This window comes from Thermobia domestica, chromosome 4, assembly GCF_964235325.1.
Source record: "Thermobia domestica chromosome 4, izTheDome1.hap1.1, whole genome shotgun sequence".
In the NCBI taxonomy this organism is placed as follows: Eukaryota; Metazoa; Arthropoda; class Insecta; order Zygentoma; family Lepismatidae; genus Thermobia; species Thermobia domestica.
Window position 1 is genome coordinate 245,125,575 of NC_137457.1, and position 19,306 is coordinate 245,144,880.

The following is a 19,306-nucleotide window of genomic DNA, read 5'->3' on the forward strand; positions in this document are numbered from 1 at the left end:
GGAGCGGGTCGTTTCATTTCTGGAGTCCGAGAATTATCTACAATTTTACATAATCTCCTTGAGTTCCATATCTTTTTTGCGTTTAAATTACTAAGCTACAAAACAATTATTAATTTCACGAATTACTGTTATAGGTAACTGGGATCTAGATCAGTACCTACAATCATTTACGCTCTTAATTGAAGGTATGAAAGAAGAAACAATAAGTACCATATTTGCATTTGTACGTTGACTGCCGATGGTGTTGAACGCAAATTAAAATGGATGAAGTTCAGAATTTGGGCCAAAACGTAAGTTTGATAAGTTATATTACGGAGAGATAATTAATTAATTGTAGATAAATGTTGTAGATACGTTATATTCAAATTTCTATTCGTCTCCTGTAGTTTGTTTATATCGTTACATTGTAATAGTTGTAAACAGGGGTAAAAGTAGGTCTCAAAAGGTAGGGGGACGAACGAGGTTACGCTGTTCCTCGTGCCTACCTTTGCTCATTGTAATTTATTTAGAAACTGGGGGACGCCACAAATATTTCCTCCTCCCTGTTACCACTGGTTATAAATGAAATTAAATATGTAACAAAACTGAATATTTGATCAATTGTTATCTTCTTGTAACTTAGTAAATGGGTTGGCAAGATGGCGTAGAATATTGTACATCATAGAGCGTCATGCTCTTTAATTATTTCAATTTAATTATTAATAACAATTTCCATTCTGGACATACTATAGTGCATTACAATTTTTATAGTGTTTTACATAATTTTTTGTATGTTCTACGCTTCTGCCTTCCTTTCTCAATAACAAACTAGTGTGGAAACAGAACTATTTGAAACAGGCCAATTCGTCCATTTTGGAACGGGCCATCTTTTTACAATTATAATAGCAACAAGAAGAATTAAAACAATTTTAGTGAAGCAGTCAACTTGGCCTTAGTGCTGTGACTTTAATTTTAAAATCTCCCGCACGGGAGATGAATAGATAGATAGATAGAACTTAGTAAATATCGGAGCTGGCACGTACTACATTTTGCATACGTTTGGGCTACCCTAGCTCAATCAGTACACGTTTGACTTACACACAAGTGAAACGGGTTCAAACCCGGGTCCAAGGTTAAGGATAAGTTACTGTAATGAATATTCTCAGTATATGTAATCGTACAACTTACATGATGCACAATGATTGCAAAAGGCAATAGAAACAAATAATTTTAATGGTATTGCAGAAAGCATTTCCAAGGATTTTGTCGTGAACATAAAATATAAAGTAACTAACTTAAGTGTGTTGCTTGGATGCCTTTGCAGAAACACATTAGAAACCAACAATTGTTTTAGAGGTTAGAAATTTTAACTTTCATCTCAATGTTTTAATTACTTATTAATTTTTGGTAATGAAAAGTGAGAAATATTTTGTTTTCTTTCTATCTAACTTAGAATCTTGAGAGGATTATTTCTGTGGGTGCTGGAGCCCAAGACCACACACATAGTCGGCGTGCATGTCTGTAGTATTTATAAATTCCTCTACTTGGTACCACTTGACTCATTTGGTAGGATGAGTCACAGAAAGTTGAAAGAAAAGACTGTTTCACAAAATACAAACTCGCAAAGAACAAATACGCGTCTGGTGGTGGTATGATTTTTTCCAAATGTTGGGGCCTTTGCCTCCTGGAGCTGGACAACCACCCCATTGAAGCTAAGAAAAATTAAACGCTTTCCAATCCAGTCCCTTCACATTTTGACCCTATCCAAAGGACAATATTTTCTAGAAAGAAGCTTGAGTGGTAGTGGAAAAAAAATTATGTGCGGCGTAACTTTAGGACCAGCATTGCAGACAGGTTCGTCATGGTTTAATGGTCAGTAGACTGTTCTTTTTTGATTGAGAGACACAAACTACGTATTACGGTGGTTATATATTATAGTCCTTAAATCAGAAGCACACAATGTAAAGTAAAAAGAGACAATTTCCCTCCCCCGGGATCGGTTATTCGAAAATAATGCCCAAAAATTTTAGATTTGGTTACTCATTCACAGCAATATTTAAAACATACTGTAGTCACTATAGTTATGAAATATGCATCAATAATTATTGTATTACATGAAGAATAAATTGTTTGCATGCAATTCCATTGTGAATAGGTGTTTCCAGTTCCCCTTGTGAGTGGTGAAAATTCTTGCGCACGTTTCTGGTCGCAAATGTTCATTATGGTTAAAATTTAGGAATTATCAAAATATATAATAATTCCATGTTTTAATTTTGTTCTCATGTCTGTACAGAATAGTTAGAATAGATACTATTCGTGCGTTTTCGTTCACTTCTAGTACAGGTTACATTATACTGTCTCCACTATATTTATTCGTCTGAACGCTGTATTTACATGCAAATCACGAAGTAATTGTGATTTTTCAACAATTACTTTTAGTGCCTCCCTTGAACTTCATCTATATCAAGTTGAGTATCGTCATGTCACACAGCGCAAATCATTTGGTGTATCGGCAATAGGAAGGAAATTATTGGAAATATTACAACATTTCAACAATTGCCTAAAGTGGTGTGCCTAAACTTAAAGTACACGAATGTTGTTGGTAAGATTATATTTCAGACCGATGTAACACATTTCACTTAAAAGTTTGGGTGATTAATTTAAGATATTAATCAAGGTGCATATTTTTATGTCGAACACGATTGGATATTCTTATTCTCAATTCTAGCTCAAAATAATTAGATTGCATGATGATTCACAGAAAATGGAACAAAGGTTGGAAACAATATGTTGTGTTCAAAAAGAAAAATAGGTGTAAGGTTCTGGTATGGTATAAGAATATACTGTATTGAGCACGAACGAACTTGTACTACGTTGCCACTTACAAGCACGAATGATATCTAACCGAGTCAGAACAGCAGCGCAGCGTGGTCATCCCGAGCGGTATCTAGGGGATACGTCCGTAATGAGCAGGCGCGTCAGCATATGCATAAATGAGAATAGTGGAAAAACCCTTCTTACTACATAAAACATGCATTGTGTGTCGCAAAATTTTGCGACACTTGCATTATCACTTTGCAAAATACCTTGACATAGCACTTCTTAAATCATGTCCATGTTATTAAGTATTATATGGTATAGACAGTAGCGTAGCCAGAATGTGTGATGGGGGGTGGGGCAAATGCTGTTATAGGTACATATAGAAAAATTACAAACAAAAAATATATAAAAAATTACAAACATCAAACTACGAAAGTACATTGTCGGACCTCTTTGGGACGCCTGGCTCCTTTGGCCTCCCTTCCCTACGCCATTGGGTATATACAGTGATGTATTTACGATTTTGTTTTCTGGAGGATGCTTGCTGACTTTATTCCTGAAAATATGAAACTTCTGAAACATATTTCATTTACTCTAAAATAATAAATTTAATTTCGGGGGGTTTAAGACAGAAAGCTACTCTTAAATACGCCACTGAGTGCAGAACACACTTTCCGTATTTCGTACTTTTACCTCTTTACATTTAATGTATGACATCCCGATAGTGTTTATATCTAGTGCAAAATCAAATGAACAATTTCTTTCGTAGATTTTAAAGAGTTGTGCTCTCATAACATGAGATACCACCCAAAAGGTGGCCCCATTTCACTAGACTTATCTGAGATACAACTCCCCTCTTACTGGTTTCCATTCTACCAGTGGCTATCGGATCCCAACCCCCCCGAAGCAGATAACTTTATATATAGAATATATAATAACTCTATATTTACATAGATTCATTATATATAAACCCACTCAGGAGAATGTGCATAGCTCCTCTGAAACAAAATCCTAAATACCCCATTGCACTCTACATTTGTGCATTTCCATCCATTACAGCAGCATACACACCCTAAGTTAGTTAATAATAGTGGTTTTGATACACTGTCATAGTATGCTGTACTACCTATTCACCTCATAACAAATCAATCAAGGAACTCACAGTCGTGAACATGGCATCGGTTTTATCCCTTATTAATCAACCTAAACTTATGATCTTCACTACCATTTTGTTACTCTCACGATGACATTTCGTTTGATTCGCTTCATTTCTCAGTAAATTTTGCATTTCGGGGTCACTGTACGGCAGGTTATCCAAATTGACTTTAGAAGGCCAAGCTATAAATGCAGCGAGCGGATATATGACATAAGACACAAATCAAATTAAAGCGAACCAACTTCTGCTAGGTGGTCACTAAAAAGCACGAATGGTATCTAATCAGGTAAGGGAGAATGGTATCTCAGCTGGGTGCTGCGCTGCAGCGCGCGGGTTTGTACGTAGGGAGCAGGCATATTAGCACGTAGAATACGCATAAAAAAGATAATGGAAAAATACTTCATATCGCATAATAATATATCCTTGCGTGGAGAAGAAATTTATGGCACTTCCATGATCACTTTGTAGACTCCCTTTAAAAAGCATTTTCCTTCATTGTATATTCCTTATGAAGTACAACGCGATAAGGAGCATACTTTGCATTTCGTATATATATTTGAGAGGAAAGATCTGACTATATTTTGATTACTTATAGAATCGTATTGCGAAATCAATTTAATATTTCTTCCATAGATTTTACAAATACGTATACTTCTCCCCAGAATAGCATAGTTCCCAGTACCAAAGGGGTTACATTTTAGTTGCTAGAATCAATCGTCATACTTTCTCCCTCATTGAATTATATTTCGTAGATTAGTTATAACACAGTGGGTTTGAAACATTGACACATTGTGTTCTATTGCCATTTTACACAACATGGTCTCACTACCAATTTTCGTATAGTCCAAGATTAAACTTAGATTATTTTCTCCTTAATTAGTCGCCGTACAGTAATGATCTTTATTACCTTTTTTTTTCGTTTGTCTTATGCATAAATGTCGTATAGCTCTCCCAATTTTGCTATAGATGTTGCATAAAGAGGGCGCTTCTGAACATCAATGTAGGTCTGCGCTGTGAGAGTGCCACGCAAAACAACAAGGGGTGGAAGCCCCATCCAAGAAAAACACGACCACACCAGAACACCACCACCTCCGAATTTTACTATTGGCAATACACACGTTCACAAATGACGTTCACCGGGCATTCGCCATACCCACACCCTGCCATCAGTTCGCCACATTATGTACCATATTTCGTCATCCCACACAACGTTTTTCTACTGTTCAATCATCCAATGTTTACGCTCCTTACACCAAGCGAGGCATCGTTTGGCATTTACCTGAATGATGTGTGGCTTATGAGTAGCCGCTCGACCATGAAATCCAAGTTTTCTCACCTCCCGCTTAACTGTCAGTACTTGGAGTGGATCCTGATACAGGTTGGAATTCCTGTGTGATGGTCTGGATAGATATCTACCTACACTTTAAAATCCTCTTCGACTGTCGGCCAGCTCTGTGAGTCTACAGTCGAGATCGGCCTGTACGCTTTTGTGCTGTACGTGTCCCTGCACGTTTCCACTTCAATATCATCAAACACAGTGGACCTAGGGATGCTCAGGAGTGTGGAAATCTCGCGTACAGACTTTTGACACAAGTGACACCCAATCACCTGACCACGATCGAAGTCCGTGAGTTCCGCGGAGCGCTCCATTCTGCTTTCTCACGATGTCTAATGACTACTGAGGTCGCACTGTTAATGAGTACCTGGCAGCAGGTGCCAGCACAATGCACCTAATACGAAAAACGTATATTTTGGGGGCTGTCCGGATACTTTTGATCACATAGCGTATATGCGATAAATGGAAAATCCAAGTGAACTTTGCGGTGGATAAACACCGTGTGCGTGGGTTTTCTCGGGGTTCTCCCGTATCCTCCCACTTTCTTCATTCCACCATTTCATTCATTATTCATCATCACCGTTTCCTTTAGCCTAACCGGCATAACTGTGGGGCGTAAAACTCAAAGATTTCATTTCCTTTTTTTTTCAAGGTGTCTTTAGGCACCTGGCGCGTTAGCAAAGATGGGTATGCTTGTAAACAAAATAGTGTAAACAATATGCCATAGTTCTTCTGTAAATTATATGCGAAATCGTATTCCTTAGCGCAGCTTAACTTTCTGTATAACGTTCCAAGTTTATGCCATTTAGGCCAAGGGGGACAAAGGTTAAGGCAAGTGACTGATGATAGAAGAATGTGAGGGAAAGCGAGAGTACCCGACAACCCCATTCACACCATGTTATCCACTACAAACTTACTGCAACGGAAATCGTATCAGGGACCCCACGCACCAGAGGTAAGCGCTCTACCACTGAGCAACCGTGCCCTTGCAGTTTAACTTTACGAAGGCATAACCACACAATTTTCCTATTATAATTCAATCAAAATCTGCTTTTTGTACAATAATTGAATACAGATTTATGATATATTGCAAAACAGATTTATGATATGTCTGAAAATCGATTATTTTCGGAAAAATACGTACAAACCTCTGCTTGGTGGTCACTAGAAACTATCATTTCATCTATTTGAACAGAATGAAGTTGGAAAGTCACACGGGCTTTTGTCCGTATAGAGGAGGCATGTCAGCGACTGTGTGTATGCGCGTAAAGGAAGACAAGGGAGAGAAACAAGCGTTATGTGGTAATTACGATGTAAGATATTCTTGGAGTTCAGGATAAGTAAACGTGGGACTGCGTCTGTAGACATCAAACACGTCACCACGTGAAACTAAAACCGAAATGCTTAGTTTACCTTCGTGTTGACACAAACCGTTACAAAATGGGAGAGTCCAGGTATAAGTACGAGGATCATTTCAAAAGTCTTGTACACAGCCCATGCACGACCGTTTGAGTGGTTTGATCTAGTTCAATTTTAGGTTAGTTGTGGGTTAGAGTTTGGGCCTGACGATTGTTTCTGTGTTTTCTGCTTTGCGTAGCTATGTTGTGAGAAATACAATGGTGAACCAGACTGAGGTTGGGTTACAAATGATCATAAAGCCCGTCTCACACGGATCTGAACTAAGCCTTCAACTCAGGCTACAACTTAACAGTGTTGCTTTACTCAAACTTCCATGCAATTTCTTTTATCATGAAATGATGTAGGGGTTTCAGACAATCCTTGAAACTAGATAGGTTTTACCAGCAGAGCCTCTCGTGTTCGCTGTATTGAACGACAAATGACAACAGACGAAAAACACTTAAACAATGTGTTACGCGCAGGACAATCAACTGTCGTAATCTTAAATATTATTGTTTTTCTATTTCACAATATGAGTTCATCCGAAGAGGATGAAATAGCCATAGCAGCGATATCTGCTCTGTTGCTGACACAAAATCCGCCCTCCCCTTCCTCCCCCCAAAAAACAAGACAGAAAGAGTAAAGAGGAGCTGATGAACCAGTTAGTGAATTCTTTGCCGCAATAATGCACAGGAAACCACCGTATTTTCAATGGTGAATAATGAACTACTTTCAGAAGATCCTCGTTCCTACAAAAAAATCTACAGAATGGATTATTCAAAATTCCACATGCTATTGAAATTAGTAACTCCGTAAATTCAGCAGCGAGATAAGAACATGGGGGAGTCTGTATCAGCTGAAAAATGGTCTGTAGATCCTTGGATCCACGAGATTGTAGAACTGAAAATCAAATGACTTGTCCAAATATGTAAATGAGAGCAGTTATCAGGCGTGGAAAGCTGAAATAATGAAAGACAGCAATTTTCTAGTATACAGTAGATACTGATACATCCGCTCAGCTCAGTACCCACAAAGTAAACTTATATCGCGCCGGGAACCAATCTCATGCACTACACCCAGAATTTTTGTATTGTGCCAGCATTGTAGAACCGTTCCCTAAAATTTCACGAAAGCCACATAACCAGGGGCGTCATTTCAGACTTCGCTTGGGGGGGGGGGGGCAAGAGCACCATCGACATAAGACTTTCACGTTTTTTACTATTATATTAGTAGACAATCTATTAAAGTATATGTATTCCTCATACTCTTGGAGGGGGGCAATTGCCCCCTCCTGCCCCCCTAAATGACGCCCCTGCACATAACACTGATGACAATTAACTCTTATTGTTTCTGTTTGTGGCGCTGGTTTACTTTTGGCGCATCACATCCGAATTTTATGTTTACAAGTTTAGGATTTCTAGTCTAAAATTATTACAAGTGCTTTGCGACGGATAAAATAAGTGAGTTGATATGAAAGGTGCCTTATAGAAACTATTTGCCACCGGTGGTGATTTTCTGCACAGTTTACAGAAGTTGTATTATGTTTACAAGTAAAACGTTACTAGTATGAAACCCTAACAAATGCTATTGAAACTCGTATCATTGTCCAAACCCAGTCGTTTTCAATACCCTTGCTTATGCGGATATCCAACTTCGCTGACGCGCCTGTCTCCTTCAGACGCACCCCCTCGCTATCGCTCGGGCCCTATAGCTTCTCTCTGCTATGAGTCGGTTAGATAGTATTCGTTCTTTTTAGTAGCGATCTAGCGCAGCTTGTTTTGTTTTTTGGGTTCTAGTTTTTATGCATGCATCCGGACACTGCATGCATAAATCGTAAAAGAATTACGAGAATCGTAAAATAATTATAATTTTTCTACAATTGCTTATGATACCCCCTTGAATTTTAACTATGTCATGTGGATATTTTCATGTCGCCCAGCAGAAATCATTTAGAAAACAAGAAGAAGGTAATTAGTGATAGAATTCTAATTTTTGAACAATTATTTCGAGTGGTGCGCCAAAATTAAATCTGCACACTTTTTTTTAACATGTTACACGTGTAGAGTTCGTGCGGATACCTTTTCTAAGGTGTTTATTCTTGTATTTTTTAATCGTGCTTCGTGTTATACAAGAAATCATATTTTTCCTATGATTCTATTAATACTATTAATGCTTCTCTTGTCCAGGCGGCATTGTTTTGAAATTACAGCGAGAAATAAAGTTGAATGTCGTAAGGCGCTACTCTTTTCTGATTGGTAGTTGTATGGAAGTCCAGAAGAAAGTAGAAACTGCTTCTATTTCTTCCAAGTCAGGATCCAAATAAGAAAAGCAGAAAGTTTCAACCTGAACTAGGGACAAGTTACTTTTTATAGATCATTAAGTAAGGTCGTGAATTGTAGCCTTAGTTCGTGAATTGAATTGCATCTCCTCTTGATTTTCAAGTTCTAAAGCCAAATTAAAGCTGCTTTTCGTTTGGCTACTGTCGGTTCCGTCGATTGAACGTACCCTCGTTTTGAAAGTTCACTTTGTATCACTAACACCCCGTTGAGAGTGTTCATTACTGCAGCTCTACACTGGCGTTTGTGGGTGAACAATAGTGGGGACACATTCACTACACAGAATATTGCGCGTTTTGACTCGTGTATGCCACAAACATACTATCAGTTCTCACTGGCTAGCAACTGCTCTCATGTTCACTTCGTTCCCATCTGTGCCAGAAATGAATAGACACTGTTCGAATCGTCTCATTCTGCATAGCCCTATGTTTGGAGATTGCAACAACTCATGGAACTCATCGCATCATTGCGGAACGCTGCTTTCTGCTAATATTGTTTGGACCGTCGAAAAACAGTGTAGCAAACTGCGCAAAGTAAAATAAACATTTGTAAGGGAATGTAAGCTAAGACACGGCTGGGCTTTGTCATCCGTGCAACTTTGTTTCAGACACTATTGTTTAAACAAATGTAGGCCGAAATGTGCTTTTTTTTCACACGAAACAGCAAGAAAATTGAACAAGAGACGTACAAATCGTTGTTCAGGAGTTACCTTTGATCCCAGGCAGGTAGTGCTTTCGATCGCAAATCCAAGATGATATTTTCTACTCTCCGGAGCAAGCTACCGACTTCCGGCTCCATAATAGATAGTCCTTTATAGGTCATGCAGTCTCCAAGCGAGCGTTCGTATAACGTGTTGCAACTGTGGTTTTCACTGTTCCTAACCGAGTCCCAGTATCATCCAAGAGCGTAATGCATCAATGTACAGACACTGTCACGTTTACTTGTCGCATGCCATTGACGTGGCGTCTTGCCCTATTATTCTGCCCTTCGCATACACGTTTGTTTTTCTCGAGTTTTCCACACTTCGTCCCGTCTTTGTGTTTTCCCGATTACATAATTGATTTTGGTTTTGAATAATACCTTAAATTGATATTGGATCTGATCTGATCGAATCGGATCTGATCCTGCCTTGTTCTATATGAGATTGTAAGCTACTACTTGAAGATAGTCCCCTAACTTCTTTTGATCTTTTTGACTTACAATAATTTCATGTTATTCGTTACGCAACTCTGAGAACCTACTAAACGTAATGTTATATTTTCGGTAGTTATTTGTAACACTTCTAAATTATCTATCATTTGCAGGTTAGTCTATACATCTTGGTTTTGTGTGTGTTTTTGTGTGTTTTATACTCCGAAATTGTTACCATTCTGGAAAGAAGGCTCGAAAGTTTGAAGCGATCAACACGATTTAAGTTGCTCACATTGTGAGTTTAATTATTGTTATTGTTTGTCTTTTTGACAGGAGTTCACAATTTATTTATTTATTTATTTTTTCAAGTAGCTCCTCAATTGTCTCACGATGCCAGATTAAGGCTGTGTTCAACAATCGGAATGCGATAGGATTTCCCTATATGGTAACATGGCATATTTCTTTCCAAAATATTATAAAACTATATATTTTATACAGTTCAAAATTCGGCCAAATGTTTCTTAGAAATAATATTGCGTGTTCAGTTTTACTTTTTTTTTTTTTTTTTTTTTTTTGCTAAGGTAATATTCGAGCGCGCTAATTAAAAATTAATTTTCTTCCATTTAAAAGCTGTTTGAATTTTGGCCTACATTTTGCAATAGCGCATAGCGGTAGATAGGAGGCTAACCAGGTAGGTTTCTTTCATTGTCTGGCCCCCGCTAGGTCACGTGCGTGAACTTCGGGTTACTCCCGGAGAAAAAAAAAAAAACGTAAACATCTCCTACCTGTAGAGGCATATTGGAGCAAACGACGGACGAAAGTTTCAGAAAATCTATCTACGTTGCTTTCAAGGAAAGGAAGTTTCTTGCAAAATTAGTTTCGAACTGTATAGCGTAGAGCAAACTCACTTATTTGTTGCACCAACTGACAAACGTTTACATAGAGACCAAAGAGAAGTCTAAGGGAAAACGGACGATAAACCAAATGCTGGTACTTAATGTATGATAGGTATATTTCTATCAAAATTGGCTAACAAATGTAGAAATGAGTAAAAATAAAGAATATTCTGTACGATTCTTTTACTATATATATTTTGTTTACATATCTGCGTTTTGAATGGAATCGAGAACCCAATTCTTTTCATTAAAAAAAAAAAAAAAAAAAAAATCAAACTTGAGATAACAGGGTCTTAAGTCTCAAAACTACTAGTCTTGTAATACAAGTGTGAAACTTTTCATAATCAAATATTTTACACTTGTATGTACTGTAAAAACGAGGCAAATTAAAAATGTTAGCAATAGTACTTAGAAATAAATTTTATTACTATTCTAGTATTTCTACTTCATGATATTTGATGGATTCTCAAAAAACATTACAAGATGAGTAGTTTTGAGAAATAGACCGTTGCTGTGATAGACACACACAGATAACTGACGAGTAAATTTAAATATGTTAATTAATATTTATTTTAGAAAACGAAATATCAGATGGAGCCGAAAGGCGATTTTATACTGATGCATTAATAACAAAGGCAAGGAAATGTGGAAGTCAGGCAGAGCATATGTGGGAAGAACATCATTCTGGTAATATTCGCCTAGTGGGACAGAAGAAAATCGTGGGTGAACGTTAATGAGAATAATAAATTGCTTCTTGATATCACTTACCGATTATGCTCTATGGAGCTATGGATTTGGTTTTAGTATGATTTGAGTTAAGCGTTCCGTTCAGGAGCGAGGCTATATGAGACGTGGACCTACAGCTTAACATCGAATAAGAACCACATGAGTTCCCGGCGGGAATCGAACCCGGGTCTCCCGCGCCAGAGACGCGTATGCTATCCACATAGTCCCGAGGGAACTCTATGGAGCTATGGGGATCAATGTTGAAACCAGGAAGAGTAAAATTGTTTTCCCATTTCCGGTTTCAGTAAAGATGTACAGGTGAAGATGGTATTTTTCTTGAGATGCTCAATTGATTTTCGAAAACCGTCGCTATCTACTACCAACTTAGTTTTATAGCGATCAATGTTAAAACCGAAAACGATTTATTTCTACCATTTGTGATTTGAATACGGGTTAACGGAAGAAAGAGAAACTACTCTTGAGACGCTGTATGAATTCCCGAAAAATTATCGATTTCTCTGACAGTTTTTGCTGTCTGAAAATCAATATTGAAACCGAAAATAATAGTAAATTGTTAACACCTTTTTTAATAGTGAAATAGGGATCAAGATGGTAAATTTTCTTGACGCTGAATCGATTCCCGAAATCCTTTCGTGGCTAGCTATTTCCATCTTTAATTTTTGGCTATTAATGTTAAAACTGGTTGTGATCGATTTTTACCACTAACGGTTTAAATGAAAGAGTGTTGGAGGAGACGGAACGGAACCTACTCTTGGGGTGCTGAATGGATTCCAGAAAACTGCTTCTTGATATATCTTATCGTCTTTGCTGTATAGAAATCAATATTGAAACTGGAAGTAATAGTAAATTTCTGCCAGTTCCTGTTTTGATAGAGAGATAGGGGTAGAAATGGTATATTTTCTAGAGAATAGCATATATTTTCTGTTGAATAGAGAGAGATCATATATTTTCTGTTGAATCAATTCCCTAAACTCTCTTGTCGCTAGCTATTATAGTCTTCGATTTATGGTCCGTTAGTAGTCGATCTCTATCACTTCCGATTTATATAAAAGATTGACGGAGGGGATGGAACCTATTCTTAGGACGATAAATCTATTCCGGAAAACCCTCCCCGATATCTCATTCCGCTTTTGGTCTGATACCTGTAAACAGACAGACGGACATAGCCGTTCTATTAGGCTTCCGATACTTATGCATAACATAGTTTGGAAGTATAATAAACCCAGATAGAAGAAATATTATTCATCAAATCTATTTTCGTGCAAATTAAGAATATGAGAATTTCAAGAATTCTTTTACATCAGTTATTATGCCCTGAAGAATAATTGGAACCTCGGTGGCTCAGTGGTAGAGTGCTCACCTCTCGTATTTGGGGTCCCAGGTTCAATTTCAGCTCGCGCAAAGTGAGCTTTTTGGTGGACAAACACCATGTGCGTGGGTTTTGTTTTGATTCTCTCGCTTTTTCCCACTTTCTTCATTCCACCATTTCGTTCATTCTCATCATCACAATCTCCTTTTGCCTAGCCGGCATATTCGTGGGACGTATACCTGAAAGATTTCATTTCATTTCTAAATAATAACCTAATACATTCTACAGTGTTCTACTCTTCGCTAATACCCCAATAATAGCGCAAGGTTGATGATATGCTTGCCAATTGATATGATATAAAATCGAATATTCATGCAAAAAATGTATCAACATCCGCCCACTAGTCACTACAAGCAAGAATGATATCTGTTTTGTTCAGATAATTTTCCCCATGGGACGAGGCGAGACAAGAAGTAAGTGTTTCTCCTCCCATCTCCTAAATTTAATAGGTCCTGTCTCGTCTCGATCTTCGCTCTTGTCTCGAAATTTTATTGCTCCGTTTTGTTAATTTATGTTAAAAAATTTATGTTCTAATTATTCTTTTTAAAATTTCAACTAGAAGTTTTTACAACTGTTCCGCGTCACGATTGCTCCACAAATAGTGTGATCTAAGAACATTTAAACTATATATATTGTTGGAGTAAATAGTGTAATGACTTGAATATTTTAAACGTAGATAAATGCTCTTCATTGCTTTCGTACCATCATTTTTATCAATTTGCAGTTGTTGTTTTTTTAACATATATCACTCAACTAATGTTTGAGATCCAAAACTTGGGTGAATTGATGTTGCTCATAGGACTCGAGAAATTCCTCGCCTCGAATTTAAAATGGTAAAAGGGTACAATATTCAAGTTTTGTTTTTCTTACTCCACAGTGAAATATTTTCCAGTATAAACTGCCAAGGCACTTGTAGAGATGTTAGTCTCAAATGCAAATTAACAAGTATCTATGGTACTTTCATTCAAGAGATCAAACCTTTGGAAGTTTGTTCGGCCACACGACTATAGTTACTAATATCCTGTGTGTTCTTATTACTGTGATAATTCAGGTTTGAACTTCCCATTAAGTATTTCTAGTTATAATATCGATTCGAATGTTATTAAAACCAGTGACGTATTTAGGATCTTGTTTATTCGGGCGGAGACGGCTTGAAAACAAGTAGGAAGCATTTGTGTTTTACGTATGGTGCGAAAATATTATAACGAAATTATTTCTGGGGCATTAGCAGGATAGCCCCTAAATACGCTGCTGATCAAAACATATTTTTTTAAAAAAATTTAGCGCATAAATCCAAATTATCCTTCATAACTTTTAGTAGGGTAAAATTAGAGGTTGACCCGGAACTAAATATTATTGAAATAATATTTGGGATATGAGATCAGGTAGCTATGAGTGAATTAACCAGAGAGTGGGAGTTTGCGAAATTCGAGATATTCCTGGTTGAAGTTGTAACTCAAATTTGCGTTTTCAAACAAAAGCTGCTATTGAAGTAATACTAATTAGTGCACACAAAAGTTGTTTTATGCATGCAGTGCAATAGCACAGTGGCAATTTATAGTCAAAACCTGTTGAAATTTTAGTACTGGTACAGATGGTTACACACAGGGTAACTCAAAAGTCCGGCACGATAAGGCAAATGGGTAAAATATGAATGTGCGCCGCGAGGTAAACATGGATGAGAAAGAAAGTTCAATATTTTCGTACGTAGTTTGCAATTTTGTAAAAAAAAAAAAAAAAAAAAAAAAAAAAAAAAAAAGTCTCCAGCGCTTTTACCATATTACCGCCTGAGTCAACTTTAAAAAGTCGATCTTTTTCTGATTCCTTACTGTAAGCATAATTAAAATATATCTGTATGAATTCCCACTTCAGTTTAATTTATATTATATTACCTGTTTCTACCATGTATGAATTCTTAATTATTTTATTTACAGCAAATATTTCTTAAACTTTATGTTTCGTTGATTTCAATGTTTCATTGTTTGTTTCTGAATCTTGAATGCAAGTAACTTCAACTCAATTGGCAGTCATTATTTATTTTGTTCGTGAAGTTATTTTAAATATGCTGTCTTAATTGCACTCCTTGCCAGTATTTATTCCTCCTTCACCTCTGTACATACGAGTCCTAATGACCCGTTCTGTGTTCAGTTCACTAATAAAACAAATTTTGATCACTTTCCTTGCTAGAGGTTTCTAAGTTTAATTGTGTATTTACTTTAATATAAGCACTACTTTTTATGAATTCTTATTGTTACGCCACACACTTTTTTGCTTTATATACAGTGTCTTGCCCATTCACACACCTCCCGCTGAGGCAATTGCAGGTTCGGAGTTTACGGTACGCACATTTCAATGCTTCTTTATACCGATGCACATTAGCAAAATTTGATTGTGAATTTGAGGGTATTTTTTCATGTTTCTTTTCTAATTAGAAGCTTTCATCGCATGATGAATCGTCTACGAAAATTTTTATGCTTTCATGTCCATTAGTACAGCCATCGCCATGCAGACATACACTTTAATCTATGTTTTCTGCAGGAGCAGCTCGTGCTACTATGTAATTTTCTTCCCAGTACTTTGCACTGAAAACGTACAGCTTTTAAGATGGAATCAGGTGCTGGAGGTTTATAAGTAGTTTCCGGATAGAGATGCTGACCTTTGAGTACCCAACCTCATTCAAGAGGATCTATTTCTGTCGTTCATAAAATATTTCCATTGCTGTACTTGCATGTAAGTTCTTACGAATGAAAATGCACGGCTCGGTGTGGAGCTACTAGGGAACTGGTCTCGACGCTACTGCTGTCATTGGCATGTAGGTTGTGTAAGAAACCAGATGAATATCGTCAGTTTGTGTACCCCCATACAAAATGACTAAGAATTGCTTGCCTGCTTTTGAGGCTGAATCCACTGACGAATTATCTGAAAGAGATATTTCTGCACATTCTTGAGTGGTTACATTCTTTTGAATTGTCTTCAGAACTTTTGCCTTTTCTTGTTTGTGGGGTTCTGTATTCTATTACACCCGCTAACTGCATGAATGAACAGGAGATGCCTGCAAACTAATGGTCCAATGTGACACTGGATACTTCTGAAGTCATAGAGTGCTTTCTCCTCATGCCTCTTTCCCTTTGCAAGTGATTTCATGAAAATTTTACGCACGGAATCACCAGCATGTTATAGCAGCATCACCAGTCCGCCCCAACTGTAACTTGTTTCTTCTTACGAGACATGTTAATTGCACTCGAAATAATTAACGTGTCATCATCATTCCTGTGCTCTGTAGATACTGTGGCCATTTGCTCTCAACCAGTGGCGTAGGGAAGGGGTGGGCCCAGGAGGGCCGAGTCCCCCCCAAAGGGTTCCAACAATTTACTTTAGTACTTTGATGTTTGTAATTTTTTCCTCCGAAGAAACAGCAATTGCGTTACACGTACTCTATTTCAGAACAAAACATGTCACTAAACAGTTTCTAGACAAACTGAATGAAAGAAAGGAGGGGTAAAAATAAAGATTTTCCTTTGATGTTTTGGTTTCATTCAAATGAAAAATATTTGAGGAAAAAATGTTAACAGGAGAGGGTGGAAAACAATACTAAACACTTGTAGCATGTGACTATCTCACAGCAATCTCTGATGTTTGATCAATTGGAGCAATTCAGAAGATTTGCTTAAGTTAGACGAGTTCAGGGTGTCGAAATAAGAACTTCCTTTGCAATTGAAGCGCTTGGAGGATAAAGGTGTTATGTAACAAATTGAATATGACGGGAAAATTGACTTTCACAACGTTGTCCGTTAATATACCGCCTTTATCGTTTCTAAATATCTGCTCTTAGACGAGAACTCACTACATAATATGTTGCGTAGCATGATTAACATATAACACTTGCATAGATCGCCAGAATGCAACGTTTCAGAAAATGTAACATAACACCTTTATCCTCCAAGCGCTGAACTGCATAAGACAAATAGTTTTCGTAATACTTTGGAAAGAATTTTATCACTAGTGTATAGGAATTGATATCAGCTCAAAACGATAGACACGGGCTTAACTCCAGAAAAATAACTGCACACATCAGCGATCGAACTCATAACCCATATTATAAAAGGCACGAAACAGCTACAGCTAATATAAAAACAGTAATTATAATGCCAAAGCAAACTAACTCAAGATTTATATTATATGTTCAGATTCCCAACACGGACCAAACACGGGATATAAATCGTCCAAAATGAAGCAGGTTACACTTTTCGTCGAAGATTACACTTTTGAGAGATAGATGAGTAATATACGGGATAAGAGTATGTATTATTTTAATTATCAATTCCTCCCAAGCTTCCGGCTCACTATACACTATATTCTATGAGGTAAAAATCGTCCTTAATTAAAGGTAACATTTAACTCGCATTTAACTTTCTTTGTTTGCCTTCCTTTGCTAATTTGTCTATTAGCTATCTAGCAAATACACAATAAATAATGCACAAATCTAAATGATGATTTCTGCTGTAATGGTACACAAAAAACATATAATCCTTTCCATTAGTTTACATCCTTTCCATTAAGGCGCATACGCTAATCTTATAACCACAAGTAAATTGTCATATGATTTCGTCGTGAATACTAAGATGATGACAAAAAATACCTAAGTGACAGTTAAGATGATGTGAGAAAGAAATAAGAACACCCTGGAGAAATGGAAATTTGTGACTTTAGACTACCACAATACTCACGCTCTCCCATATAGCAACGAAGTCTTCACATGAACTCGCAACAACGTCGAATTGAGCATTCTAACTTCCAGAACAGTGTTGCCACAATTCTCGTTCTGGAGTGGGCTGAAAAATAGTACCAAATTGAACCAAAAAGGGCTGAATTCATTATTTTATATCAGTGTAATACATAGCTCTATAACATGAAACTAAAAGAGGTAAAGTTCTAGAACCCCCCCCCCCCTTCTTCCAAGAGTTCAAATCAAGAAAGTGCTCTTTTTAAAAAATATTTTTAAAAAACATCCAAATAGGACGACTCAGTGGCGTAACAATGGCCTTTGGCGCACGTAAGCAAAATACCTAGTGGCGCCCCCTTACCCATTTAACCTTTATTTTACGGCTGTCAGTACACTGCCAGAATAGTAAACCCGTTCTTTCCCGCGTGGCACTGTACTGACACAGGCGAAATGTTTACTTTGACCCGTATGTACTCTGTTCAATTGCAAGTTCTGAGGAATTCCTTTCCAATTTTCTGATGTTGGACACATGACATGATTTCCATGGTTTTGAAATCGATCGTATATGTACGGATATGAAAAAAGTAACTGCTGCATCATCTGAAGGTATATCCGTCCACAGTTAGCATACATATTATGCCCTGTCGCAATAAATAGAGGTATCATGCATACCACAACAGCAAATATTTTATATAGAAGTAAAATAAATATATAAAATAAACGTACAAAATAACTTTAGCTATGCACAGATAGATATTCGATGGATATTTTACCTATTTGTCCTAGGGTGCCTGACTTTTGAATCGCCCTGTATAAGCAAAATATCGCAATATAATTACTATTTTAAATTTAATAATTTAAAACATTATTAGACAGACAAAATAAATATGTAAAATAATACACATAAACAATGATTATGGTTATATCCAACATGTTACATAAATCCAAACAGCATTAAAAAAAAAAAAAAAAAAACTATGATCCAAAATTCAAGCACTCATACAGAACTTTCGCAAAGTGCCATGCTTTAGCATTTCGCCTATGAAGAGTATCAATACCCATGAACGTTGGAGCAAAAAATCATTTCAATAGTATTTAATTCTGGGTTGTGATAAATTTTCGACTATTTTTTTACCGTACTATTTATTAAATACGTATGTTCATCGCATTGTTCACAGAACAATATCATGGTGATGGAACAAACCTTTTAGTGCTGTATCTCAGTTACATGAGTTACACGTTATCCGCCTACATAAATACCGGTAAATTCTTCGTTCCTCACTTAACAGGATTTTCCCATAAATTAAAAAAAAAAAAAAAAAAGAAAGCATGCCATTCTTGTTCTCCATCTCTATTTAATTAAATTATATGATGAGCATGAGCTATGAAGATCTGTTTTCGATACAAGTGTTATA

At 36.9% G+C, this 19,306-nt stretch overlaps 1 protein-coding gene across 3 annotated transcripts in view; it reads left to right on the forward strand.

Moving 5' to 3' along the window:
- Nucleotides 1-213: 213 nt before the first annotated feature.
- Nucleotides 214-19,306, forward strand: part of LOC145683953 (uncharacterized) — a 318,861-nt gene continuing 299,768 nt past the window's right edge. For all 3 annotated transcript variants that reach the window (XM_081755667.1, XM_081755668.1, XM_081755669.1), the window contains exon 1: nt 214-290. In XM_081755667.1, coding sequence (XP_081611793.1) covers nt 261-290 — 30 coding nt within the window. In that variant the 5' untranslated portion in view covers nt 214-260. The remainder of the gene's footprint in view (nt 291-19,306) is intronic.